The sequence below is a fragment of the Phocoena sinus genome, chromosome 14 (assembly GCF_008692025.1).
Source record: "Phocoena sinus isolate mPhoSin1 chromosome 14, mPhoSin1.pri, whole genome shotgun sequence".
Classification (NCBI taxonomy): Eukaryota; Metazoa; Chordata; class Mammalia; order Artiodactyla; family Phocoenidae; genus Phocoena; species Phocoena sinus.
Genome location: NC_045776.1, coordinates 84,356,191 through 84,382,274, shown reverse-complemented (window position 1 = coordinate 84,382,274; position 26,084 = coordinate 84,356,191). Strand labels below are relative to the sequence as shown.

General features: G+C 49.2%; 2 protein-coding genes, 1 long non-coding RNA gene, 5 other non-coding genes and 2 pseudogenes across 12 annotated transcripts in view; 7 read left to right on the top strand and 3 right to left on the bottom strand.

Moving 5' to 3' along the window:
* DHX37 (DEAH-box helicase 37) overlaps positions 1-2,917 on the top strand; it is a 30,526-nt gene extending 27,609 nt beyond the window's left edge. For 2 of the 4 annotated variants that reach the window (XM_032603166.1, XM_032603164.1), the window contains exons 22-27: positions 623-737; positions 863-1,000; positions 1,200-1,294; positions 1,387-1,460; positions 2,119-2,216; positions 2,372-2,917. In XM_032603166.1, the coding sequence (XP_032459057.1) occupies positions 623-737; positions 863-1,000; positions 1,200-1,294; positions 1,387-1,460; positions 2,119-2,216; positions 2,372-2,457 (606 nt within the window). In that variant the 3' untranslated portion in view covers positions 2,458-2,917. Of the gene's footprint in view, positions 1-253; positions 585-622; positions 739-862; positions 1,001-1,199; positions 1,295-1,386; positions 1,461-2,118; positions 2,217-2,371 lie in introns of those variants that run through there. The other 2 variants (XR_004345454.1, XM_032603167.1) reach the window with 2 other exon arrangements.
* A 1,450-nt stretch (positions 2,918-4,367) lies between these two features.
* On the bottom strand, positions 4,368-4,439 carry TRNAA-UGC. Its single transcript has one exon. It is a non-coding gene; the product is annotated as a tRNA-Ala (tRNA).
* Positions 4,440-4,458: 19 nt separating this feature from the next.
* Positions 4,459-11,027, top strand: LOC116739073. Its single transcript, XR_004345450.1, has 3 exons — positions 4,459-4,541; positions 7,177-7,291; positions 10,555-11,027. It is a non-coding gene; the product is annotated as an uncharacterized LOC116739073 (long non-coding RNA).
* On the top strand, positions 4,688-4,759 carry TRNAD-GUC. The gene has a single exon. It is a non-coding gene; the product is annotated as a tRNA-Asp (tRNA).
* On the top strand, positions 6,740-6,812 carry TRNAF-GAA. The gene has a single exon. It is a non-coding gene; the product is annotated as a tRNA-Phe (tRNA).
* On the top strand, positions 7,275-7,346 carry TRNAD-GUC. The gene has a single exon. It is a non-coding gene; the product is annotated as a tRNA-Asp (tRNA).
* Positions 10,413-10,484, top strand: TRNAA-UGC. Its single transcript has one exon. It is a non-coding gene; the product is annotated as a tRNA-Ala (tRNA).
* A 5,201-nt stretch (positions 11,028-16,228) lies between the features above and the next one.
* On the top strand, positions 16,229-18,853 carry UBC (ubiquitin C). Of its 2 annotated transcripts, none has more exons than XM_032603234.1 (2): positions 16,229-16,800; positions 17,635-18,853. In XM_032603234.1, the coding sequence occupies exon 2, from the start codon at positions 17,638-17,640 to the stop codon at positions 18,781-18,783; it is 1,146 nt and encodes a 381-aa protein (XP_032459125.1). In that variant the 5' UTR covers positions 16,229-16,800; positions 17,635-17,637; the 3' UTR covers positions 18,784-18,853. The 2 variants fall into 2 exon arrangements, with proteins under 2 accessions (XP_032459125.1, XP_032459126.1); XM_032603235.1 differs by lacking the exon at positions 16,229-16,800 and adding an exon at positions 16,806-17,002.
* Positions 18,854-24,222: 5,369 nt separating this feature from the next.
* On the bottom strand, positions 24,223-25,850 carry LOC116765040 (annotated as a pseudogene).
* On the bottom strand, positions 24,667-24,777 carry LOC116739366 (annotated as a pseudogene).
* Positions 25,851-26,084: the final 234 nt, after the last annotated feature.

The window sequence follows — 26,084 nt, the reverse complement described above, 5'->3', positions numbered from 1 at the left end:
TGGGTGTGGGGGGGCCTGTCCTCCCGGGTCACGGGTCCCACTGCCTCTGGGAAGGTCCCCGCCCAGGGCCAAGGTGGAGTGACGGTGCAGCCACTTCTCCCTTTGGGCGTGAGCTTCACCCCGACTTCACTGAATGGAGATAGAAGCACATCTCATACGACTTGCGGTTTTAAAGTGCACAATTTGGGGGGTTTAGTCCATTCAGAATTGTGCACCCAGCACAATTAACTTGAGAACGTTTTTATTACCCCAGAAGGACTCCGGATAGCCATTTCACTCACCCCCCATCTTCTCTTGAGTCTCCCCACCCCGTGAATCTGTTTTCTGTCTCTACGGATTTGCTGCTCTACGCGTCTCACACGAAACTCCACTGCGTGGCCTCTTGCACTGGCTTCCTTCGCTCGGTGCTGCGCCCTTTGGCGGGTTGCGCTGCTGCCCGTGTCAGTACCTCTCACGGCAGGGTACGCGCTCCGTCGGCGGACACACACCGCCAGGGTGGCCACTCGTCGGTTGACGGATGCGCTCCTTTCCTGGCTGAGGGTGTAACTGGATTCAGGGGGTCAGCCTCACCTGGCACTCACGCATGCCCCAGACTCACGCCCACCCGCCGTCTCTCTCGCAGACCCCCCTCCTCGACGACCCAGTCTTCATCCACCCCAGTTCCGTGCTCTTCAGGGAGCTCCCTGAGTTTGTGGTCTACCAGGAAATTGTGGAGACCACCAAGACGTACATGAAAGGTAGCGCAGCTGGCCAGCCCCTCGCCTGACCCGCGTGGCTCTGGTGAGCCGTGTCGCTGGACCCTTGAGGGGAGAACCCATGAGCCCTTTGCTGAGCCCCCATCCCTTCTTTCCCGGGCCCCCAGGCGTCTCGACTGTGGAGGTGCAGTGGATCCCGGTCCTGCTGCCTTCTTACTGCCAGTTTGACAAGCCCCTTGAGGAGCCACCCCCCGCCTACTGCCCCGAGAAGGGGCGGGTGCTGTGTCACCGGGCCAGCGTGTTCTGTGAGTCGGGGTGACTTCCCGGTGGCCTTGGGCTCCACTAGACACGTGGTCCTGCCTCCCGCGTGCCCTGGGCGGTGTGTGTGTCCCGCGCCGTGTCGTCCCAGGCTGCAGGCCCCCTTGGCAGGCGGGGAGGGGATTGGCAGGGGAGGGCGGCGTGGGGCTCCATCGTGGCCCCTGCTCACTGGCTCACGCGCCCCAGGTCGCGTCGGCTGGCCGCTCCCCGCGGTCCAGGTGGATTTTCCAGAAGGCCTCGACTGCTACAAGCACTTTGCCCAGGTTCTGCTGGAGGGGCAGGTAGGCGACACAGCTCCCTCGGCCCCTTCCTTGGCACCTCGGGTGGGACGTGAGCCCCAGATCTCTCACCCCATCCTGTGGTCTCTCCCCAGGTCTTCCACAAGCTGGCCTCGTACAAGGGCTGTTTGCTGTCCAGCCCCAGCACGATGCTGAAGACGTGGGCCAGGTACAGTCTCTCCCGGGGGCGTCGGCTCGGCAGGTGGTGGTGGAGGGGGCTGAGACTAGTGTCCTGGGGCCGCCGTAACAGATCCCCACCCACTGAGGGCCTTAGGACGACAGGAGTCTCTTCTCTCGTGGCACTCCCGGGGACTCGGGGTGAGGCTGTGGGTCCAGGAGCCCCTTCCAGCCAGCACTTGGTTCTGAGCATCTGCTCTGTGCCGAGCACGTCCTCGTGTTAGGGTCGAGCCATGACCCTGTCCCGTGGCGTGTCCCAGGGCAGGGAGGTTGTCCCCAAACAGAGCAACTAGTACAAGTGGCAGGGGTGGCACAGCTACGAAGGGTCAAAGCAGGATGTGGAGGTGAGGTGGCGGGCGGGCGGACTCAGTCAGGAAAGGCTGACGGAGCAGCGTCAGGGGAGGCAGGGCTGCGTGCCAGGCGGGAGTCTGGAGGAAGGTTCCAGATGGACAGGCACCGTGTGTGGGAGCAGCCTGGGCGGGCGGGTCAGAGGCAAGTAGTGGGAGGCGATGGAGTCTGGATCCTTCCATCCGGCCAGCACCCCCAGCCTGCTGGAGGGAAGGGGACTTCCTGCAGTTCCTGGGCAGGCCTGGCAGTGGTGCCAGTGTGTGGGCCTCGTGACGCCCCACGTCCTGCCTCCCCACCCGCAGGCTACAGCCCAGGACAGAGAGCCTCCTGAGAGCCCTTGTTGCTGAGAAAGCCGACTGCCGAGAGGCCTTGCTGGCTGCTTGGAGGAAGAACCCCAAATGTGAGTCTGACCAGGAAGGGTGCCCCGTGGCGAGGGCATCGCGGGGGGGACAGGGTGGGGCCACCGAGGGGGCCCAGGCTTAGCAGGAGGGCGTGCCCTGCGGCAGGCGGGCGGGCACAGAGCCGCTCTGACCGTCCTGCCTCCCACCCCTGCAGACCTGCTGGCCGAGTACTGTGAGTGGATCCCGCAGGCCATGCACGCCAACGTCGAGAAAGCCTGGCCGCCCACTGCTGACTGCTGACCCGGTGCCGGCTTGCAGGGCCGAGGACTGGCCTGCGGACCCAGGGGGCTGGCAGTGGCCCGTGTCCGCCATGGTCACCCTGACCCCAGACTGCGCCCAGGAGGCAGGTGGGGCCCCTGGACACTCTTGGTCATCTTGGCTCGATTCTGGGCACAGCTCGCCGCCGCCCTGGGCAGTCCCACGCGGGGAGACTTGTAACTATTACAGGGGGGATCGTGGTTTTATCTCCCATGCTGGTCCTGCTTTAAACGTGCTCTGTGGACGACATTAGTCCCTTGTAGAGCAGCAGGCGACCACGGGCCCTTCCTCCGCTCCCTGTTCCCTGCGGGTGTGGTGCACCCTGCCCACAGCCCGCGAGGTCCGCCAGGGCTCCCGCCGGCTCCTGTGGAGTGGGCGTCCCCTCCCCGGAGTCAGCTCCCCGCTGGCTACGTTGCCGTAATAAACGTTGACTGTGACAACAGGTGTATACCGCGTCTACTGAGTTCTTTGGGCCAACCTCTGAACGTGGGGGTGGTCCGGGGACATCCTTCTCGTGCGCGTGCGCACACGTACGTGGAGACTAGTTTGGATGGATGCTCGTGAACGTGTTAGTGGTGATGCTGTGGCACGGTGAGCCTGTAGAGGTTGATCATTTTTCTCACCTTTACTTAGGTATTTTTCCTGAATCAGTTTGTGTTAATATCAACACATAAACTCGGGAATTTCCTGGTGGTCCACTGCAGGGCGCACGGGTTCGATCCCTGGTTGGGGAACTAAGTTCCTGCAAGCCACGCAGCACAGCCAGAAAAGTAAAAAATAAACACAAATTCTGTAATATAAACACACGTAAGACAAAACAACAGAGATACGTGTTTAATATTCCAAAACTATTCACTTTCTCCACAGCCTAGCTACTAACCCTACTGTTCCCCCAAACTAGGCGGTCTCCCCTACCCCACTCCTCCCGCATTTAAGCCATCTGCAAGGTCTGTTAGTCCACGTCTGGGATGTGTCCAGAACCCCTTCGTGTTCCGCACTTCCCCTGCTGTGCCATCCCCACCTCCGCTTCCAGCAAGCCTCCAGCAGCTCCCGCTTGGGCCATGGCAGTGGCTTCCTGGCGGGTCTCATGTCCACTCTTCCCGCCTATGGTGGACTCCACATGGCAGCCAGAGGGAGCTGTTGTAAAACCTAAGTAAATCACGTCATTCCCCTGCAACAGGCCTTCCAGTGTCTTGAAAGATTCAACCTTCTCCTTCCCTCATTCATTAAACCTGCACAGGGCTTTTTTCTGTCCCCTCAATGCAGATTCCTCCCCCTACCCCCCTTCAACCTCAGGGCCTTTGCACCTGCCATTTCCTCTTTCTGCAGACAGGCCCCCCCCGACACTTTGTGGCAGCCTCCACGTCCTCCCCCTTTAGTCTCCATCTCATCACAATTACCGTATTCATAAAGCTCATTGCTACTTGCTTATTGCTAGTTACCTAGACTGGAATACTGAGGACAGGAGGGCTGAGAAACCTTGCCCGGGGTATCCGGGGATACAAGGGTACTTGACGCTACCTGAGCACACAGGCGCTCCATGTGTCCACATTTCTCGGCACTAGGTGCTCAGGAGTTACGGAATGAATGGACAGTTGCAAAACTCTCCTTAGAAATTCAGTGTTTCCTAACTGCTTGATGACGTGAATCACTACGAGTGTTTGTTTAAAAACGCGGCCCACTGCTGACCTGAATCCGAATCTCCAGGGGAGAGGACACGGGCATCTGTGATTGAGACCAAGGACGTTTGACTAGCGCCGCCCTCTCCAACGGAGCTCCCTTCTTAAGCCAGCTAATGCGGGGCTTTGGGTTCCCTTCCCTGCTTTGCCTTCTGGTCGTGTGGCTGTGATCCAGAGGGGGAAAAAATTAATTCTAGGTAGTCGCAAAAAACGTGGAGATGCCGGGGATTGAACCCGGGGCCTCATACATGCAAAGCATGCGCTCTACCACTGAGCTACATCCCCAGACCCGTGGAGCTGCATGCTGGAAGTGAGGATATAGGAAGTAGTGACTTCGCTCCTCCACGTCTCTTCCGTTCTGGAGGCTCAGCGCCTTCAGAGACGCAAGTAAGTCTTTCCCGTCCCAGGAAGCCCACCAACCAGGGGCGCGCGGCACTGCGCCCGTGGAGACCGGTGTCCGGAGTAGATGGGTGTAGCAGCCGAAGAATGGTGTTTCTTTATGGGTTTGGCGGGAGAACATGCCTCGTAGCTCGTCCTCGTTAGTATAGTGGTGAGTATCCCCGCCTGTCACGCGGGAGACCGGGGTTCGATTCCCCGACGGGGAGGCTGTGTGATTATTTTAACTCACTCCAACACACATACAAGACATTTGGGGCATCTTCTCCAAAATGATATGACTATGATAGACAGATATGCGTGGAAGCGTGTAAATTTGGTTTTCGGAGTATGTCCATTTCCTCAAGAAGATAGTGGAGAATACTGTATACTCAGCCATGAGCACTCTAGGCTCCCTTCTAGGTAAGAATAAATATACATAGTGAGTATATTCGTATTTATGATCGGATTACAGCAACAACTAGAGCGAACTAGCTCCCATCATGCACCAGGCAGTATTCGTAAGCGCTTTACAGGTGTGCACCCATTTAATCCTCACAATAAGCCTAGGAGGGGCTATTTTATCACATCAGACAGATGAAACGCAGGCACAGAGCGTGGATCCGGTAACTTGTCCGAGGTCACATGAATCAGTCTGGTCTAGACCCTGGTTACTTCCGGGGAGAAGGACTGGGATAAGGTGGGAGTGACTCTGCCTTTCCGTTCGGTACTTTTCTGGACTGTTTGAATTTTATTTTATTTTTTTTCCACTCTCCTTCCCTTCCTTCCTTCATTTCTTCCTTACTCGATTTTTATCAAATTGGTACACTTAGTTTTTCAAGAACTACTACACTTTCGTGAAAAGCAGCAGTAGGGTCCCCTGCTGTATCCCCTTGCTCCTGAAGGAATTTAGGACATCCCATTTTGGTGTACTGTTTATTTTGAGCTGTCAGCACCTCACTGGTCTCCTTGCTGCCACTTGAGCCCCTCCTGTCCATTCTCCATACAGCAGTCAAGGGAGACTTTAAGAGGTAAATCATATCACTCACTCCCCAGCAGCTTTCCAACACAAGAGAAAGTACAAACCCTTCACCGTGGCTTTCAAGGCCGGCACGATCTGGTCTCTGCCCACCTCTTTGTCCTCGCCTCCTATCTGCTGTCCCCTCACCCTCTTCACCTCTTCCACGCTGACTTTCCATTCATATAACTAGCCGGACTCTGTTTCAGCCTCAGGGCCTTTGCATCAGCTGTTGCCTCTGTTCCAGAGGCTCTCCCCCCAGCGGGCCCTTCATTCTCCAAGTCTTCTCAGCACTCTCTCCTTCTCTGACTGCCCCCATCCCAGGTGTTCCATCCCATCACTACCATTTATTTTGCTTCTTAGCATTCCTATTATGACGAACTATTCTGTTACTGTATTTGTGACTGGGTTACAGGGTCATTAGGTGCTTAGCAAACACTTATTAAATGACTTCACATCATGAAGGACGTCCACGCTTGTTCATCCTGTCCCAGACAACACTCCCCAGCCACCCATCTCCCAAAGGGCAGGGAAGCAGAGAAAGCCAAACCTGGACGCCGACCTGTTGATTTCCTCATGCCTTGAAGCTGAGCAGTTGCCACAGGTGGGGTGGCCATGCTTGGAGACCGAATCTCAGTCACTGCCCCAAGGAAAGCCCACACGGCCTCCCACATGCCTTGGCGTGGTCAGCATCCCTGCCATGCCTTGGGCTGCTTGGTGAGCTGCACCCAAGGGGAGACCTTGTTCAGTTGCGCAGAGAAGGGAGCCTGAGAAAGCGGAGCTCTGAGCCAGGTAAAATTCGTTCTTTCCTTAATTCAGCAAATATTTTTAAGCACCTATTAGGTGCCAGGCACTGTTGTCGGCCTTAAGCGATACAGCAGTGACAGAGGCTGATGAGTTCCCTGCCCGTCGTGGGTCTGTCATTCTAGCCGGGGGGGACAGATAATGGACAAGGAAAACAATACCTAAGCTAACAGTAAACAATAAAGGGCTGGGGTCGCATTCGGAGGAGTGATCAGGGAAGGCTTCTCGGAGGCGGTGGCTTTGAAGGACGAGAAGGGGCGGGTGCGGGGCGAGCCTGGCAGGCCTGCGTTCCCGCCGACCCTGGTTCCTCAGCAGCGGATCCCCAGATCGAGGACCCAGGGCCATTAGACAACGAGGAGGCCAGAAGCGGAGGTTAGCGACGGCAGCAGCCGAAATAGCTCAGTTGGGAGAGCGTTAGACTGAAGATCTAAAGGTCCCTGGTTCGATCCCGGGTTTCGGCAGCTTAGTTTTTCTTCCCATGTGTCGGGGGAAAACAAAAAAGACGAAGTGATTCTTTCAAATGAATAAAGGGGTTTCATTTTCTTTGTTTAAAACATCTCCGAGCAGTATCGAAGGGAAGCCAGAGGGTATGGGAACCTCTTTACAACTCCCCAACTGGAAAAAGCCGACAAGACCAAGAGTTCCTTAACTCTTTTCTTTCACTTCATAGGCACTTAACCTCTGTTAGATGTCTGTTAGTTAATTTTTGCTGTTTATTAATTTTTGCTCTCTGAACCCTCACGGCTAAATCATGGACCAGGGAGGAAAAGTACTCTTTAAGATGGAATTAAAGAAACTGGGATTTTTCCTTCTTTTGTTTTGTAGGAAAAGATGAAGTATTTAACCTTTTGGAACATGTGCCTATTTAGGGAACGCTGAATGTACCTTTAAGAGGAGAGCCGAAAGACGCTTGCTAGAGCTTGTCCTCGTTAGTATAGTGGTGAGTATCCCCGCCTGTCACGCGGGAGACCGGGGTTCGATTCCCCGACGGGGAGGCGCGACCTCTTTTTGAGCTGCAGTACATTTTCTCATTTCTCTTCCAAAGAACTTTCATAAAAATTCCTTATTCTTTGAAAGAATCAACCTGGCAGGCAAGCGAGATTTGCACCGGCGGCTGTCTGTCATCCGCTTGGTCGTAGTCACGGACGAGCGTCCTCCCGTCACATGGTTACAAGAAAGAAAAAAGACAAAGTTCTCACGTTGAAGTGGAATTTTCCACTTTCTCATGCCACAGCGCCGCTGCCAAGTGTTTGGTTTATATAATGATCTCCCAGAATAAAACTGTCAACTCCTAAGGCCAGGAAATGCTCATTCGGCTGCAAATTTTTTTTTTTTTTTTTTTTTTTTTGCAGCAAATATTTCGTCTTCTTATGTCTTGCGCCGGCCCAGAGGTTGGCCCTCAGAAAATGTCTATGGATTTGAGACAGGAGGTAGGGTGAGTCTAAACTGGACGGTTTTTTTGTCTTACTTCAGTTGCAGACTCAGCTTCCTGCAACATGCCTATATTACCCTTCCCAGGCTCCTAGTCTTCATTCATTTATTTGTCTGTTCATTTATTTTTTTTCACATTAATTCCATACATATTTACTGAGTACTTATTATGCGCCAGGCACTGTTCAAGGCTCAGGGGATAGAGCAGGAAACAAAACAGGCAAGGCTCTGCCCTACTGAGCTTAGGACCAAGGCGTGGACACAGACAATCGGCAAATTGTATAAAAACAGGTTCTGAGACTGATAAATGCTACGGAGAAAAACAAAACAAATCGAAGTGATGCGATAGCGAATGCATGGGATTCACAGGTCCCTTCTTTTTTTTTTTACTTTTTTTTAAATTAAAAAAAAATCTTGGCCACACCGTGCAGCATGCAGGATCTTATTTCCCCGACCAGGGATCAAACCCTCAGCCCCTGCAGTAGAAGGGCAGAGTCTTAACCACTGGACCGCCAGGGATGGCCCCATAGGTCCCTTTAGAGAGGTGGCCAGGAAGGCCTTCCTGAGGACCCCGCCAATGAAAAGAAGCCAACCATGAGGAGATCTGGGGAACAGCTTTCCAGACAGCGGGAATGGCAAGTGCAAAGGCCCTGAGGTGCATAGCAGCCTGGTCGCCTGAGGAACAGCTAGGAGGCAGGTGTGGCTACAGTGCCCATAGAGAGGAGCAGGGGCGTAAGGGAGGGACGTTACGGGCGGTCAACAGAGGCCAGATCACCGAGGGCCTTAAAGGCCAGAGTGAGGAGCATGGATTTGATTCCAAGTTTTACACAGAAAGCAAACATAATCGGGTTTGTTTGGAGCAATCAGGGGCACCTGCTGAACTGACTACAGGCCCTCAGCTCGCTCCCGAACCACGTCCAAAATACCACCACTTACGTTGCCGTCCTTCTTCCGTTCTGTGGCTAAGGTCGCTTGCTCTCATGGCTGCCCTCTCGAGCTAGAACAATAAGGAGAGAGGATGGCTTTCAACGGAGCCCCATTCCGCAGATCACCCCATCGCCCTCCTGCTCCTTTCCTGTTTCACCCAAACAGGATCAGCAAAGCGTCAGTTCACACACGGGGTGAATATGAGAAGTAGTAGGTCTTCGCTGGAGTTTATATAATAACAGCATTTTTAATAATGGGAACTGGCATTTCAGAGCACGGGCCTCGTACCAGGCACTGTTCTATACCTTCTCTGTGTAACTCATTCAGTGGTCACAACCACCCTGTGAGGCAGTTACTATTCAAATCTCCATTTCACAGATGAGGCCCAGAGAGGGGAGGTAATGAAATCACAGCTGCTGGGTCCAGTGTCCCGGGCACCAGCTCATTTGGGACTTGACTATGAGGGGTTTCAGGTACTGGCAGGCTGTAAGGGAGATGATTAGTTAAGGACTAGGGTGGCAGTGTATTTTGGGGTGCGTTCTCCACATCATAGTAAAGTGACTATTTCTTGCCAGGAAATCTCAAGTGCTGGTGGAAAGAGGCGTAGCCTCAGTTTTCGGTGTCTCCTTGTCTCTCACCGAACCAGTGAGTGGCACCTTGATGACTTGAGGGACACTCCATAGCATTGTGACTTCTCTCCCCTTGGGGAGCACTCTGGAAAAGAGGTGCTAATTGACAGCTAAGGAATGGCTCTTTTCAGTGAGCTACCTCATGGAGATTCCTTCCTTCCTCAGCGTTTTAGTGGGGGTGGATCTGTTTTTTTTTTAATGTATCTTTTTTTAATTGAAGTGTTACGTTAGTTTCAAGTGTATATACGCATATATTCTTTTTCAGATTCTTTTCCACTGAGGGTTCATGTTGACATTCAGAGGTCTTTTTTTTTTTTTTTTTTTTTGTCTGAGTTGGGTCTTCATTGCGGTGCGGGGGCTTCTCATTGCGGTGGCTCCTCTTGTGGCGGAGCACGGGCTCCAGGTGCGCAGGCTTCAGTAATTGCGGCTCGTGGGCTCAGTAGTTGTGACTCGCGGGCTCTAGAGTGCAGGCTCAGTAGTTGTGGCTCATGGGGCTCAGTAGTTGTGGCTCACGGGCTCTAGAGCGTAGGCTCAGTAGTTGTGGCGTATGGGCTTAGTTGCTCTGCAGCATGTGGGAATCTTCCCAGACCAGGGCTCGAACCCATGTTCCCTGCATCGGCAGCTGGATTCTCAACCACTGCGCCACCAGGGAAGTCCCAATAGTCAGAGTTCTTGTTGGAGAAAAATAAAAAGAAAAATAAACGGTCTGCAAACCTCACAGTCACCAAAGGTTGGTATGGATTTAAAGACCAGGAAACCGGAGATTTCTGGGTGGAGGTGCAATGCGGGCAATGTCCTTATTTATTGGAAAGAAACCCTTTTATTTTCTGTTCCTTCTCTTCTGTCTGTGAGGAGCGACATTCAAGAATAGGTCTGTCTCCCTTTGCTCCTTGGCTCCGGTATCAGCTGGAATTTCAGCTGCAGAGCTGTGAACGACGGGTCTAGTTGGGAAACATAAAACGATTGATTTTGGTTTGCTTTAAACTTTAACACCCATTTAGGTATACAGCATTTTAATTTAGGAAAAAAAAAATCTAAAGAATAGACTATAACAGAGAATTTCAGAAAGGGGAGGGGGATGTAGCTCAGCGGTAGAGCGCATGCTTTGCATGTATGAGGCCCCGGGTTCGATCCCCGGCATCTCCACTGTACCGTCCCTGATTTTTTATTTATTTATTTATTTTCCCTCAAATTTCTGCCCCTGTTCATCATACAGACACCATGGACGTGATTATAACGGGTATTACTCCTCCGGTCACTACTTGGGAGTGGGATTTTCACAATAGGTGGGATCTGCCCTTCTTGAAGTCCCTAACACTCCAAATGTAATTTTATTAGGAGAGGCAAAGGGAAGCAGTTACAAGAAACATGTAAAGGCAAAACCTGACATGATGACTGAAACCACGGAAAAAGTGAGAATGATCATTTAGGGAAGGTACCCTACGCTTCCTGGCATTGTGACTGCAGTTAAAGGCCTGGAGGCCTGGCGACTCATTCCCAGCCATCAGACGGCAAGCGTAGGCGTCATTCAAAGGTCTGAGCCCTTGCCCTTCAGTTGTGCTCTCAACTCCTTCTGAAAATGGAGCCATTTTCAGAGGGAGCCACCCAAAAGGAAACCAGCAGACACGGCAGGCGGGACCGTGCTTCCCGCTTCCTCAGCGACAGGCCACGTATGAACGCATGAATGACTGTGGCGCACATACTGTTTAAACCTATGTTTATACACTGTACTTTATCATTAAAAATAAAAGCTATTTTATTAAAAGAAGGGGTCCTGTTGCACTCTGGGTTCGGTGGTTCTTCGTCTGCGGAAATAATGAGTTCCTCATCCATCAAATCCTGTCTCTCATTTGATTTGACCTCATGTTTTAAATCATAAAAACATCTCATCTTAGAGCTGGAGGGATCTGACCCTGCACAGCCTTCGTTTTTTGAGATGAAACAAATTCATGAAATGACTCCCAGTTAGGGAGTGGAGTACTGGTGACAGGTTCTCTTTGTAATGAACTTCCATGAAGGTTATTTCTCCCTAAATGTCAACAAGGGTTTAAGAGAACAAAACGTTGAGGTTATCTCTATAAAGTCATCAGGCCTCACAAGAAATGAATCATATGATTCTGTTTTACTTTGTATCTTATGCTTAAATATTTCTAATAGCACAATGACAAGGAAAACACCATAAGGAAAAAAGAACAAGGTGTGCTGAGAAATGGAGCTTTCTAGAAAAGATGTCATAAATCTTTGAAAAAAATGTTTTTCAATGATTAGATTTGATTTTACAATTAAAAAAAATCAAAATCCATTATATGAGGTACCAAAGGTAGTCACATTCTTGCGACTTCCCGGCGGTCTAGTGGTTAAGCCTCCGCGTTCCCACTGCAGGGGGACACAGGTTAGATCCTGGTCTAATATCTAAAATTTAAAAACTAGCCAAATTCATAGAAACAGAAAGAATGATGGTTGCGAAGGGCTGGGGGTGAAGGGTTAGTGTTTAATGGGTACAGAGTTTCAGTCTTGCAAGATGAAAAGTGGAGATGGATGGCGGTGATGGCTGCACAACAGGGCGAAAGGTGAAAGGTAGCAGAACATGCCCCTGACGTTATTTTGAGCTACCAGCACTTGAAAAACAGCAAATGCAAAGCAAGGCTCTCACCGAACTCCCCTTCTCCGCCCAAAGACAGATCCTTCCAAAGGAACTCCATGGTCCTAGATCCCCTACCCAGGAGTTTCACTAACCAGGGAAGATTGGCTCTTGACACAGGAGAGACTAAAAGTTGATACCAAACTGTGTCAGAAGCTATCATATCTCTCATATCATATCCATTCTTCTATTCTTCCAGTAAAAATCATTTACTCTCCCTTAAGAGGACTTTCCCTGTTAAGATGGTATTTAAGCCTAAATTCTAAAGTCACATCTTTGAGTGACACATTTTCCCTCCGGGGTATCTCCAATATATTCAAGACGTGTGCATGTTAATAAATTATTGTGCTTTGTTTTGTTTTGTTCAGGACTCAGAAGGGTAAAAGGAAAATTATTTTTCCTCCCCTACAATATACTTAACACTACTGAACTGTACACTAAAAAATGGTTGAGATGATATATTCTGTGTATTTTGCCACAATTTAAAGACAACAAATTAAAACACAAAACAAACGCCCAATAAGTTAACTAACTTCTTAACGTTCCTATACTAGGCAAAATTGGAACTTTCTGACTGGTGGGGGATGAAATGGGTTATTTTGAAGCCGGAGCAGTTTGTTTTCTGCCACACAATGCAAATACACAAATGTAAGCAGGAAAAGGAACAGAGCCTCTAGGGCTTCTTCTTCTTCTTCTTCTCCTTCTTTTTTTCCCCCCCTAAGGCGCAGATTCCCTTGACTTCCTTTTATGATTATATAACTGATGACAACACAAGGCAAACCTTTCCCATCCAGCTCTCCGATTTCACCCTTTCCCTTAGGAGGAAAATGTTTGCTGGTCGTTGTGCGAACATTCTCATGTTGCTGAGTTAAGTCCCATACAAGGTTATGTGACCTTCAGCGGAGCTGAATCCTTTGGGGGAAGGAGGAAAGGCAGGCGGACAAACAGGCACCAGTCCCACCCCCTGCAGCCCAACACCCAGGCCCTTTGTGAGCTCAGCTCATCACGTGCTCACGCCCGCCCACCAATCCCGCCTTGTTGCTGGGTCTCTGTCACTCTTCCATTGGTGCCAGCTCTGACGCAATCCCTTCTGGGCCGCCTGCAAAGGATGGGTCAGTGGATGAGGGAGCTGAAAATGGATCCAGTGACTCAAGCTGCTTCTAGCACGTTCTAGCACATTGCATTCTAGGTCAGGGGATTTTAGGAGCGTGACTTGATACCCGATTCCTGAATCCAAGTGGGACATTCAGACTTTGGGAGCCCTTCTCAGCAAATAGAAAAGCGGTTGTAACAACAGCAACAAAACTCCTCTGTACAGCAGGGTTTATCAACCCAATGGATTACTGACATTGGGGACCGGGTAATTCTGTATTATGGGGGACCGTCCGTTGAAGGATGTTTAGCAGCATCCCTGGCCTTTATCACTGGGTGCTAGTGGCATTCCTCACCCCCAATACCACAGTATGACAACCACAAATGTCTCCTGGGAATTCCCTGGCAGTCCAGTGGTTAGGACTCAGTGCTTTCACTGCTGTGGCCTGGGTTCAATCTCTGGTCAGGGAACTAAGATCCCGAGAGCGGAGAGGGGGCCAAAAAAAAAAGTCCCCAGACATGGCCAGATGTCCACCGATGGGCCAAATCTCTCGTGGTTGAGAACCACTGCTCGAGGTAAACAGCAGCCACCTGTCTTTGGGGTGGTCATTTTTCCCTCCCCTCCCCCTCACCTCAGTGCCCTTGGACAAATGTTTATTTCTTTGTGCTTCAACCGAACCCACAGTTAGACTTAAGTACTTAAGTTAGGGACCACAGGGGTGGTGCAGAGAATTTTTCTGCTAGAGACAACACAGTGTTCTCAGCTCGTAAGAATGTTGTTTTCTCTTTGGAGATAACCCCGGGCCCATTCCCCCACCCTCTGAGCCTCTCTTCTCTCTCCTCTCCCCCCTCTTTCTCCTTCTTTCCCTCCCTTGCCTCTGAAATCAGGCCTGTTTTTCTCTGTACCTTTCCCTCCCTTGCCTCTGAAATCAGGCCTGTTTTTCTCTGTACCTTTTGGACCATGAAAAAAACTATGTCACAAAACTCGTGACTCAGCCTTTAAACAACAGGAATCACAAGGCTTGCAGGAAAGGAACAGCCCAAAGCAAACAGGGTGTGGTTTGAAGCCAGGTCTGGTCACCTGAGAAAGTGTCTCAGCTTTTTGTTCCTCTAAAAACTTCTTTCTGAAATTTAGGGAGAAAAAAACTTTAGAAAGAGCCTTGATGTTCTGTTCCTTTAAACTCCCTTTCCAAAAATTTAGAAAGAACTTTCATGGAAGTCTGTGTTGGAAGTCACTGTGAAACGGCAGAAATGCGTCTCGGGGTGGGGTGGGAGGCTCCGAGGAGCTCCAGTTCTTTATGTCTCAGCTCAGAAAGAATTCAGCGAGAGGCAAAGTGATAGCTAAGGAGTGATTTATTAGACTAGGACGCTTGTGAGGCTTCCAAGCGGGTGGGCGAGAGGGGGCTGCACCCCGAAAACTTAGTGGGCTACAGTTTTAGAATCCAACAAAAAATGGGGAGGGGGAAAAGACCACCTTCTTCCTCATTCTTGAGTAGATGTTAAGCTTCCATCATCAGTTCCTCCTCCGGGTCAGGCAGGGGAGTTTTCTTGTCCCTCCATAGTCAAGTCAGGACTGTCATGGCACAGTGGAAATGAGCAAAGAGGTGGTAACATATATTAAAAATGGTAAATCATCTCAGGTTTCAGTATAATGTCACCCTCTCCTTATATGTTTGTTTTTAGTACGCCCAGAGGAGCGTGTGCTAGGAATCATTAAGTTACTGAGCTCAGTGGGCAGGATATGGGTCTCCTTCCACCGTTGTTTGTTTCGGGGCATGTCTCATGCTTCTGTTGCATGGGTTTTTTGTTAAGCAAGCCTGCTGGTTTTGTGGTTAAGTAAACCTGCTTTCTTGAGTGAAAGACCCCTTAACTTACTTTCTTCTCTACTTACAATCCCCTAGTGGGATTAACTATAATGTTTAATCACCAACTTTGTCTCTTTACTCTGTCCCTGTCAACTGGGGTCTCCTGCTAACCTGAAAAATGACATTTTATTTTTATTATTCATTCTAATTTCCCAGTAATAAATTCATTCTGAAAAAAGTTAAAAATGATAGAGGTTAAAGTCTATTTTGAAAATTGCTCAGAGCTTTTTCATAAGTACATACCCAGGTTACCAAAGAAAATATATAGCAGTTTTGTTCTGATTCACGTTTTAAGTATAATGTTTAAATAATGTTCATAATTTCAAGCAGGAATGTAGTCTTTTCCTAACGGCAGAACATTTTTTAGTCAGTTGCCCCTTTTTCTCTTTCTATATTTTTGAAGGCTTTAAGGGTAAAAATCAAAAACACCCTCCTCTCATTTGTATAAATAGGGAATATTTCTAGAAGAGTCCAGAAAGAACGGTGGCTGGGGAATTGAATGCATGAGGAAGATTTTCCACTGTAAACTTCAAAAAAATCTGTTGGCATCATATTCGTATATTTCAAAATAGTTGAAAAATCTGCTGGAGAAAGGACATAGAGATCATAAAATAGATTGTCATAAAAAAAAGGAAAAAGATCTAACTGACGATCTTTTTCTCTTCTTTTACCCAAAGGGAATTTGCCTAGAGAATTAAATTTTATATTTGGGATATTAATTTCTTTTTCCCCAGGAATAAACAGAACTTAGATTCAATAAGTATCTTCCTAAAATCTCGGGTTTAAATAGGTTTGATTTCTGATTTCTGAGCTCAACTAAATGTCAACAGAATTCAAATTCCAACGCCTCCCTGTTGATAATCAAGCACAAACCAGGAAGGCTGAAGAGCAATCTAGAAAGTTCTGTCAGCTTTCAAGTCCAGCGCAAAGAGTTTTACACAGCTGTGTGGAATTTCTGCTTTTCTTTTCAAAATTCAATGTAGACCTGCCATAGGCATTTCTCCCTTGGAAACTTAGTTTTCACTCCTGTGTTCGGAGGAATTCCTGAGGCTCCTGACGACCCGTCTGAGGCGGGCATGAGGCCGCGTCCCTGGGATTTGTCGAGTCATCCGTCTTGTCTCGGTGCCCGCCCGGTGGGGGATGGGTGCGGCCGCCGCAAGTTGGGGGGCTGGACTCCCAGAGTAGGCCTCGCGACGGGCTGAGGATGAGGGGGAAGTTCTGGGCAACAGAAACACTACCCATATCTAAATATGACTCACAATAAACACCCCTCTTTATTCGCGGGGGGGGGGAGGGGCAGGGCGGGGTGTGCGCTGGGCAAGCGGGACCCCGACTCGGTGTGAGGCGCTCGGCCGGAGCCCTGTACGCCTAGGGCGGGCCTCGCGAACGGCGGGGCCCGTCCGGCCCGGGGGGAGGGGGCATCAAGGCCGGGCGGTGGAGACGGCCCGCTCCGGACGTCTGAGCGACTCCACGCCGGGTTTTCAGGCCGCCCGCTCCCCACTCTCCCTCCCCTCAATTCGAGCCCGGGGCAAGTCCGCGGACGCAGCGCTCAACCAGCGCGCTGATCCCTCCGCCAGGCCTCTCGGGACGGCGGCCCGCTCCGCGCCATATTCGGCCCCAAAGCTCCAGTCTTCACGGGAGAGCATTTTATGAGTGGAATTAGTTGAGTCTGGGGTTTCTCTTCAGAGGGCAGGAGGGCTGCGAAAAGTAGTCCCTTCTCTGCGTTTCTGCGGAAGGATCTATCGGAGCGGCGCTACCTGCAAGTATATAAGGAAGCGCCGGCGGGAGCGCTGCGCAGGCATTTTCGTGAAGTTTGGGAGTCGAGTTGCGGTTTTTCTGCGTTTGCTGCCGTCACCACCATTTGGTAAGGAGGGGTCCCGGGGGTCTCGCGGCCGCGGGGGGCGCGGGGTGTCGACTTGCCCGCTGCGGCAAAGGGAGCAGCCGAGGCCTTTAGTTACCCGGGGCCCGCTAGCAGCAGGGTAGCCCTGGGAGGGAGGAACGCGGCAAAATGGCGTCCGTTCCCCGTCCCTCGGTGGGAGAAGCCGGACCCCGAAGCGGGCTGTGAGGTGGGAGAGAGAAGATGGGGCGCGGGGGAGGGGACTGCGGGTGAAAAGGAAACGCGAGAGGCCCGTGAGGCCTCCGTGGCGGCGGGGCCCAGCTTTTTGGGGAACGGGCTTGGGCAGCGTGTGAGGGAAGCGAACATTAGGGCACGGTTTGACTCGAGCGAGAACTCGGTTTCCCGTCCCAGTAAGGGGACAGTAACTGCCGATGCCACGGAGCCGTCCTGCACCCGCGAGGGCGGAGGGGACCCGCTCGCCAACGCGGTTACGAGACGTCATCCCTTCCGTGGGCTCATAATCGAGGGTGGGGCCGTCTGCTGGTATGTGTGGAGGGAGAGTTTTTCTGGTCTCGGGGCACAGGGTTTGGGCCTGGGGTGGTCGCTGCCGTGTTGGCAGGGGACAGACGGCCAGTGAGGGGGGAGGGTGAGTGAGGCCCGCGAATTGACTGCTTTTCTTTCTTAAGTGCGTGAAACGTTGGCTTTGACCTTATTTGTCAAGCTTTTGAGTTTTGGGGCAAGTTAGTCATTTGGTTAGTGTATAGTGACGTATAATTTTGTAGCGTTAGGTATGTGTTGACCTCTGAATTACCTGTTAAACGCTGGGGTTATTTTTTGTGTTAATTTTTTTTGTTGCAACAGACAATGCAGATCTTCGTGAAGACCTTGACTGGCAAGACCATCACCCTGGAGGTGGAGCCCAGTGACACCATCGAGAACGTCAAGGGGAAGATCCAAGAAAAAGAGGGCATCCCCCCAGACCAGCAGAGGCTGATCTTTGCCGGGAAACAGCTGGAAGATGGCCGCACTCTCTCTGATTACAACATCCAGAAAGAGTCGACCCTGCACCTGGTCCTCCGTCTGAGGGGTGGTATGCAGATCTTCGTGAAGACCCTGACCGGCAAGACCATCACCCTGGAGGTGGAGCCCAGTGACACCATCGAGAACGTCAAGGCCAAGATCCAGGATAAGGAGGGCATCCCCCCAGACCAGCAGAGGCTCATCTTTGCAGGCAAGCAGCTGGAAGATGGCCGCACTCTCTCTGATTACAACATCCAGAAGGAGTCGACCCTGCACCTGGTCCTCCGCCTGAGGGGTGGTATGCAGATCTTCGTGAAGACCCTGACCGGCAAGACCATCACCCTGGAGGTGGAGCCCAGTGACACCATCGAGAACGTGAAGGCCAAGATCCAGGACAAGGAGGGCATCCCCCCAGACCAGCAGAGGTTGATCTTTGCAGGCAAGCAGCTGGAAGATGGCCGCACTCTCTCTGATTACAACATCCAGAAGGAGTCGACCCTGCACCTGGTCCTCCGTCTGAGGGGTGGTATGCAGATCTTCGTGAAGACCTTGACCGGCAAGACCATCACCCTGGAGGTGGAGCCCAGTGACACCATCGAGAACGTCAAGGCCAAGATCCAGGATAAGGAGGGCATCCCCCCTGACCAGCAGAGGCTCATCTTTGCAGGCAAGCAGCTGGAAGATGGGCGCACTCTCTCTGATTACAACATCCAGAAAGAGTCAACCTTGCACCTGGTCCTCCGTCTGAGGGGTGGTATGCAGATCTTCGTGAAGACCCTGACCGGCAAGACCATCACCCTGGAGGTGGAGCCCAGTGACACCATCGAGAACGTGAAGGCCAAGATCCAGGATAAGGAAGGCATCCCCCCAGACCAGCAGAGGTTGATCTTTGCAGGCAAGCAGCTGGAAGATGGGCGCACCCTGTCTGACTACAACATCCAGAAAGAATCCACTCTGCACCTGGTCCTGCGCTTGAGGGGAGGTGTCTAAGTTCTCCCTTTTAAGCTTTCGACAAGTTTCATTGCACTTTTCTTTCAATAAAATTGTTGGCATTCTCAAATAGTGTAATTTATTTCTTTTTAATAAGTGTTTGCAGAAGATTCTTTTTAATTAGGGGTGGGGTGTGAGGGATCAAAGTTTTGGTCTACCAGATGATTCTGTGATAACCTAGAGGTAAGCAATGTCAGTAAAAGGTGGCCTTAACATAGAACTGTAGTGGGTGAGTATAAATAAAACCCAGACAAGTTGGAGGCTGCAGTTAGAATTTTCCATGTGGACGCTTAGATGTAGATTTACTTGTAAGCTACTGACTTTAAAAATACTGAGTTTGGGTGTGGTACCTGAGAGTGGGAGGGTTTCTGGAATACCAGCAGGGAGGAGCTATTAGAGGGCCGGAGTGGTGGAAGGGAGCCAGAGTGGTGGAACGGAACCTACAGAAAAATCAGTTTTAGTACATAGCTCTGTTTAAATTCACATTGAGCTGCATAGAAAGTCATTTGACCAGATGTTGTTTTTTAAAAGGATGTGGTAATGTTTTTTTGAATTTTATGTTTCATACAGCAGGTTCTTACTATCGTATGCATATTAGTGTATATATGTCAATCCCAATTTCCCAATTCATCACACCACCACCCCCTGCCACTTTCCCCTCTTGGTGTCCATAAGTTTGTTCTCTAGGATGTGGCAGTTTAATTTTTACTAAAGTCTCATTAGGCGTTATGCTAGAAAGTTTAGGAGTTAGTAGTTAGAGAAGTAAAGCTATTGTCATAATTTTTGCTAAGATAAAGTTGTCAAGATTCCTTAATTTTCTGAGACTAGGTGAAAGATTTGTATATAGCTAAATTGGTGGGTGAAGCCATTGGCTCTTGGTCTTTTATAGTAGTGACTTACCAGTCAGATGCTACTGGTAAGTATCTTTGTATGTCATAACTAGAGCCAAAGGTGAAAGTTGCAGGGAAGCTGGTTTAATATAAGGAGCTGGCACTGGTTGGTAGGTACCCCAGAAGTCAGAGGCTTATTTGAAGGACTCGAAATAAGGGATTGTTCTCTCCAAAGAGCACCACTCCCGCTAGCTTCTCCCTTCCTCTCTCCCACTTTTAGGGTATGCATGTGTAACTTCTGATGCAGAGGAAATTCTGTATTACTGCCAGTTCTAAAATACCTGAAGTCAACAGGCTTAAGTCCTCCCTTTAGGGCATCACAACTAGGAAATGCCATTTGAAAGGTTTGTCTTAGGCAAATCCGTTACTTATTGTGGGTTTTCACTTTATTGACACCAGAGCATGTATAGTTCACTGGATTTCCGTGATCCACCCATGCAAATGAACATACAGGTCGAGAAGCAACATTACAAAAATCCCTGGAACTCCACCAGCACCTGTAACCACGTCCAGTCGCTGTGAGTAGTTTTTGTGTAAGTAAGTTTTTTATTTTATTTTATTTTATTTTATTTTGTGGTACGCGGGCCTCTCACTGCTGTGGCCTCTCCCGTTGCGGAGCACAGGCTCCGGACGCACAGGCTCAGCGGCCATGGCTCACGGGCCCAGCCGCTCCGCGGCATGTGGGATCTTTGCGGACCGGGGCACGAACCCGCATCCCCTGCGTCGGCAGGCGGACTCTCAACCACTGCGCCACCAGGGAAGCCTCTGTGTAAGTAATTTTATTGCTCATTAAAAACAAGTGGTCAGGGGCTTCCCTGGTGGCGCAGTGGTTGAGAGTCCGCCTGCCGACGCAGGGGATGCGGGTTCGTGCCCCGGTCCGCAAAGATCCCACATGCCGCGGAGCGGCTGGGCCCGTGAGCCATGGCCGCTGAGCCTGTGCGTCCGGAGCCTGTGCTCCGCAACGGGAGAGGCCACAGCAGTGAGAGGCCCGCGTACCGCAAAACAAACAAACAAACAAACAAAAAAAAACAAGTGGTCATAGCATAGGGGTAAAACGTCAATAGCATCTTGAAAATGACCGCCCTGCAGGACAGGCTTTGCAAGGTTCCTAAGGTGTTAGTGATGAGTGCTTTGTCTTCGAGTGTGAGGCGGTCAGTGGCTAGTGATGCTTCAGAATGTGGGGCTGGGTCAGCTCGTGGGGGGCGGGGACCATGTGTGCGACATGCAGTTAGAAGGATCTTGGCATTAGAGCATAAAGCTGTGTGGGTGTCCTAGGGGTGGGGATGCTCAATGGAGAACTTGCTGAGGAACACTTGGCTCCTTCCTGTCAAGTTGAGTGAAAGGAATTGCTAACTACAGGTGTAAACACTAGAAAAGATTTGAAAAACAATTAAAAACACTAAAATCAGTGATGGTGCAAACTATATGTAAATATATTAAATATCAAAATATGCACAAGATATAGTACAAACATTAAAATCATGATAAAGGAAGTGAAAGTTACACATAAGCTTACTCCCAGGAAAATGAGTATATTTGCCTCTTACTGTATCTAATTACAATGTATACATTGTTTCATAAAGTCAAAGGTAGCCCACCTAAGTTCCTAAGTAGTTAAGTAACCATATTCCTTCCCAGTGATAACTAATTTTAAAGTTTGGTATTCCTTTGGGCTTTCCTCCTGTGTAGTAAATACATATAGATGTATACATAAATACAAATAGGACCATGCACAGCATAGTGTTTCTCAGCCTTTTTTTTAAAACTAGGTAATTATGGACATCTTTCCATGCCAGCATATCAGGATCTCCTTCATTTTTAATACTCCAGCTTGTATTTCATTGTATAGATGATCATCTGTGACTTAATTTAACTTGTCCACCAACATTTGATTCTAGGTTTTTGCTGTTACAATCCAGCTGTAAAGTACATCCTTATACACATCTGTCATATACTAATATTTTGAAAGGATAGCATAAAAATACAAGATTTCTATTTAATAAGGCTCTTGGGGATAATTTTAAAAATCAGCCTTAAAACATTTTTATAATGATTACTGTATTTGTTACTGTCTCATTTTCCTACTTTCATTTTTTTGAGTAAATAATACGTTCATGTGTTTCAGACATATAAAAAGTTTAAAACAGTATATAATGAAAAGTTTTCAGTTTTGTCTCCCAGCCTCTTGGTTCTCCACTTCCCCTAGTATGTGCATTCAGAGTTTCTCTGTGCATGTACAAGCGACTACTAATTATTAATTCCCCTTTATGCAAAAGGTAGCATACTGGCTCGCAGTCTGTCCCGCACCATGCTTTTTCACTTTATGTCTTTTATAGTTTTGACAGAGTTCTAATATCCTTTCATTATAAAGGAAAAATACCTTCCATGTAATTTTCTCAAGAATAAAGACCACGAGAGCAACACAATCCCTAGTGAACATTTACAGGACCCTTCACCCAACAAATACAAGCATGACAGGAAAAATAGTGATATAGTGTTGAACGAGAAGCGTTTCTATCATCAAGGGATTCTGAGGCTAAAGAACAGAGATGCTAGACTTGCTCAATTTCGTTGAATGATCTTAAAGCACCCCAAAGTTTGGTTTCACACGGAGTTAATACTACGTAAGGATTCATTTACACAGATGTGATTGTGTGAATCTTGAATAAACCAGAAGAAAAATGCGTGGCTCATATTTGTTTAGTGTTCCTTTTTATGTTTCGTTTGAGAGCACAACGAAGTCCTCGTCAAATTATTATAAATATGGTCCTCAGAGAGGTATGCTGTTCAGAGATTGGCAAGCGCTTGTTAACTCAAGGATGTCAGCCTTAGTGTGCAGTGATATCTCTGCCGGAAGAGGGAGCTACCGGAACAGACTTTGGTTTAGTCATGAAGCCGGCAGCGCCCCCAAGCGGTGTGGTTGACTAGGCAATTTGTGCTTTTACTTTTCTATTTCTCACAGTGGGTTGTTTACTCATTAGTAAAAGTTAATTTACTGTCCTCCCAAATGCCTTTTACTTTATCCTGTTTCTGCCGGTCCTGAAGCCATATCCATTTTTTAAAAAATTTGTTTTCTGGCTGCGTTGGGTCTTCGTTGCTGCATGCAGGTTTTTCTCTAGTTGCTGAGAGCAGGGCAACTCTTCATCGAGGTGCGCAGGCTTCTCATTGCGTGGCTTCTCTTGTTGTGGAGCACAGGCTGTAGGCGCACGGGCTTCAGTAGTTGTGACGCACGGGCTTAGTTGCTCCGCGGCATGTGGGATCTTCCCGGACCAGGGATGGAACTCATCCCTGGTTCAATTGCATTGGTAGGTGGATTCTTAACCGCTGCGCCACCAGGGAAGCCCCAAGCCATCTCCTTTTCCATTCCAGCTGGAATGACTCCTCCATAGCATCTAATGTAGCTATTATTCAACGTAGATTCTTTGTTTCTTACAGTATCTCAACAGATCTAACCCCTCAAAATGCCCTTCTCCCTGCTTCTCTTATCTGCTGACCACTCTTTTTCCCCATATGCTCCCTGACATTTTCTACGTCCTTGTTTCACTCCAGCTGCTCCCTCTTTCTAAAATACCACCTTTCCCCTATGTCTGACTTTAATAAAAACAAGTCTATAGCCTTGGCTGCAATAAGGAAAGAGCTGGGTTCCTGGGACAGCACAGAGAGGTTATACTGCAGCCCAGAGAAGGTGTGTATAGGATGGCAAGAGGTCACTGGCAGAATTTCCTGAGGCAGGAGGCTGGCTGAGCAGCAAGCAAGGGGCTATCAGCACAGGTTTGTGGAAAGTGTAACATTCCTCAGAAACCCCCAAAAATACCAGGGAAGGGAAACTGGTAAGTGGACTTCCTAGAGGCGGTCACACACAATGCAGAACAGACCGGTCATACGGGCTTTAAAGGAAATGCTGACTCCTCCACACTGGCCCACACAGATGCTGGGTCACAACTCCCTGCCCCCTCCCCCCTGTTGGTCATTCCCCTGGCATAGTCCAACCTGATGGGCTTCACTAGAGTTTTCAAAGCCCCCCGTCCAAATGCTTGAGACTGTAAAAAATACATTGTATCCAATATATGAAAATTACAAGATTGAATTTAAATATTTTAGAATCTTCAAAAGGTAACACATAAACTGGCACAGACTTCAGTGCTGACATAGGCACTTGTATTTAATGGGGGTACTTTTTAATGCAAGATATAATATGAAATGCTTTATATTTGGCTGTGGCATCCAAAGTAAAAATGTCTAGAGCCTACATGGGTCTTAAAATGCCCCTGTTCTTTTCTTTCATTTAAAAAGAAAATTGAAAACAGATTAGACTTTTTTTTCAAATGTTTCCCTGCCAAAAGAGAATTTTGAACGTTTTTGGAATAAATCATCCCAAGAATGTCAGTATAGCTGATTTAATTTTTGATGCAGGATCCAGTAAAGATTCACGCTTTGCATGGGTTATTATATCTCCTTTATGTTTCTCTCTCTCTCTTTTTTTTGGTTTGGTTGTGAAATGATTCTTTATTTTTGTGCTCCTTTATTGAAACACTTCCCTTTCTAGTTTTTAACTAACTGGGCATTGCCTGGCACCACTGTTGATGTCATCTTTCATGTCGTGATGGTGGTGGCCATCAGCACAGACTGGGCAGTCCTCAGGGTCTCTTGATGGTTCCAAGAGAATTCTCTAACCAAAGACTGGTGCTGCATCTGTCGAGCAATGTTGACAATCCCATCAAAGTGATACTCCCACTGTGCTTAATGTTTTTCTGCTTCTTTCTGTCTCTTGGCCGTTCCTTGAGGCCTTTGATGATCAGTGCAGAGGCAAAACGTACCACCTCAGTCTGAGCCTGTTGGTTCTGAATGGTCAGTTTCGCTGTCATCCTCAGACGCTTCCAGTCACTGGTTGCCTTGGTAATGTCATCACCAACCTTTTTTGGAGACAGACCTACGGGGCAGATCTCAGGGGTCACTGAATTCCCCACCAGTGTACCTCAGGCACACAACTTTGAGAAACCGTGGGTAGGTGGCGGTACTTTAACCATATCTGTGTTGTCAGGCCTGAGGGCCTCTTCTATCCTAGTCCAGGGGAGAGCTAACCTTCTCTCTCTTCACACAACACCCCTCCTCTGTCTCTCTTTTTTTTGGCTGTTCAGCGTGGCCTGTGGGATCTTAGTTCCCTGACCAGGGATTGAACCCAGGCCCTCAGCAGTGAGAGGCAGAGTCCTAACCACTAGACTGCCAGGGAATTCCCCACACCCTCTCTTTCTCTTAATCTAGAACAACCCTATGTCTTTTGTATTTCCTAGGACACTGACTGAAGAACCAGGCCAGCCGATTTAACTAATGTCTCCCGTTCTGGATTTGTCTGATTGTTTCCTCATATGTGTGAGCCGTTTTGAAAAATATACATCATAGAACACATTTATTGTCTCCCAATTTGCACTCCACCTGTCTGTCCCTTCATCTTTCTGTCTCAGCTAATATCTCCTCTGTGTCTTCCTGTTCCAGCCGAAGTCTCAACCTCTCTTTCATCCATCTGGTCCAATTCATCAGCAAATCCCATCCACTCAGCCTCTAAAACATAGCCAGAATCTTGGGGCTCTTTCTCCAGGACAACACCCTGATCCGAGGCACCCATTTCTTTCATCTTAACCCCCGAACTGGTCTCTGCTCCCACTTGGGCCCTGGATGACCCACCCTCCTCCAAATAGTGTGGGATGTGCAGATTTCCAGAAAGTTGATGGCTTGAGCCTATGTTCCTCATTCCTCATTTCAGACTCTCTCTTTGGGCAAATACAACAATCAGGAGGGTGTGAGGGGCATGGGGAGGGGGATGAGGCCCAGGGGACCCCCAGAAGGTGACAGTGTGTCAGCACATGGACCGCCGGCCCTCGTGTCCAGGTCTTCCTGCTTGCTGGTTTGCCATCCCAGTTAGTTATTGAAAACAAGAAGCCTTCCCCTGCGTAAAAATCCCCAAAGACCAGCCGTCCTATCTCTTGGCCTCATTGCTGCTCTTCTGACCCTATTCATTCTCCCTTAGCTGCACAGTTTTCTTTACGGCTTACGAAGAGCCCGAGGCTTTTCCTGCTTCAGGGCCTTTGCACTCTGCTCTGCCTGGAATGCCCTCCCCTGGATCTTCCCATCAGAGGACCCACCTCCTCTCTCAGGTCTCAACTCCAACCTCCTTTCCATGACCACCATTTTAAACGAGTCCACTGGCTCTCAACTAGTCTCATCCCCTGATCCACTCCTAGGTCCTTCATAACGCTTCTCAGTATCTGGAATTTTCTGACTGGTTGGATATTTGTCTACTGTTAGTTCCCCTACCTGTTAGCATACTGATAACTCAGTCCTCATCATGCCTGGCACTCCATTCCGAAAATTCTTCGTTGTCCTTTTATTTAAAAAATTTTTTTTGGCTGCTCT

What these genes read in the sequence shown, in the direction of transcription:
- UBC (XM_032603234.1), top strand. Translation starts at nt 17,638, where the DNA reads ATGCAGATCTTCGTGAAGACCTTGACTGGCAAGACCATCACCCTGGAG.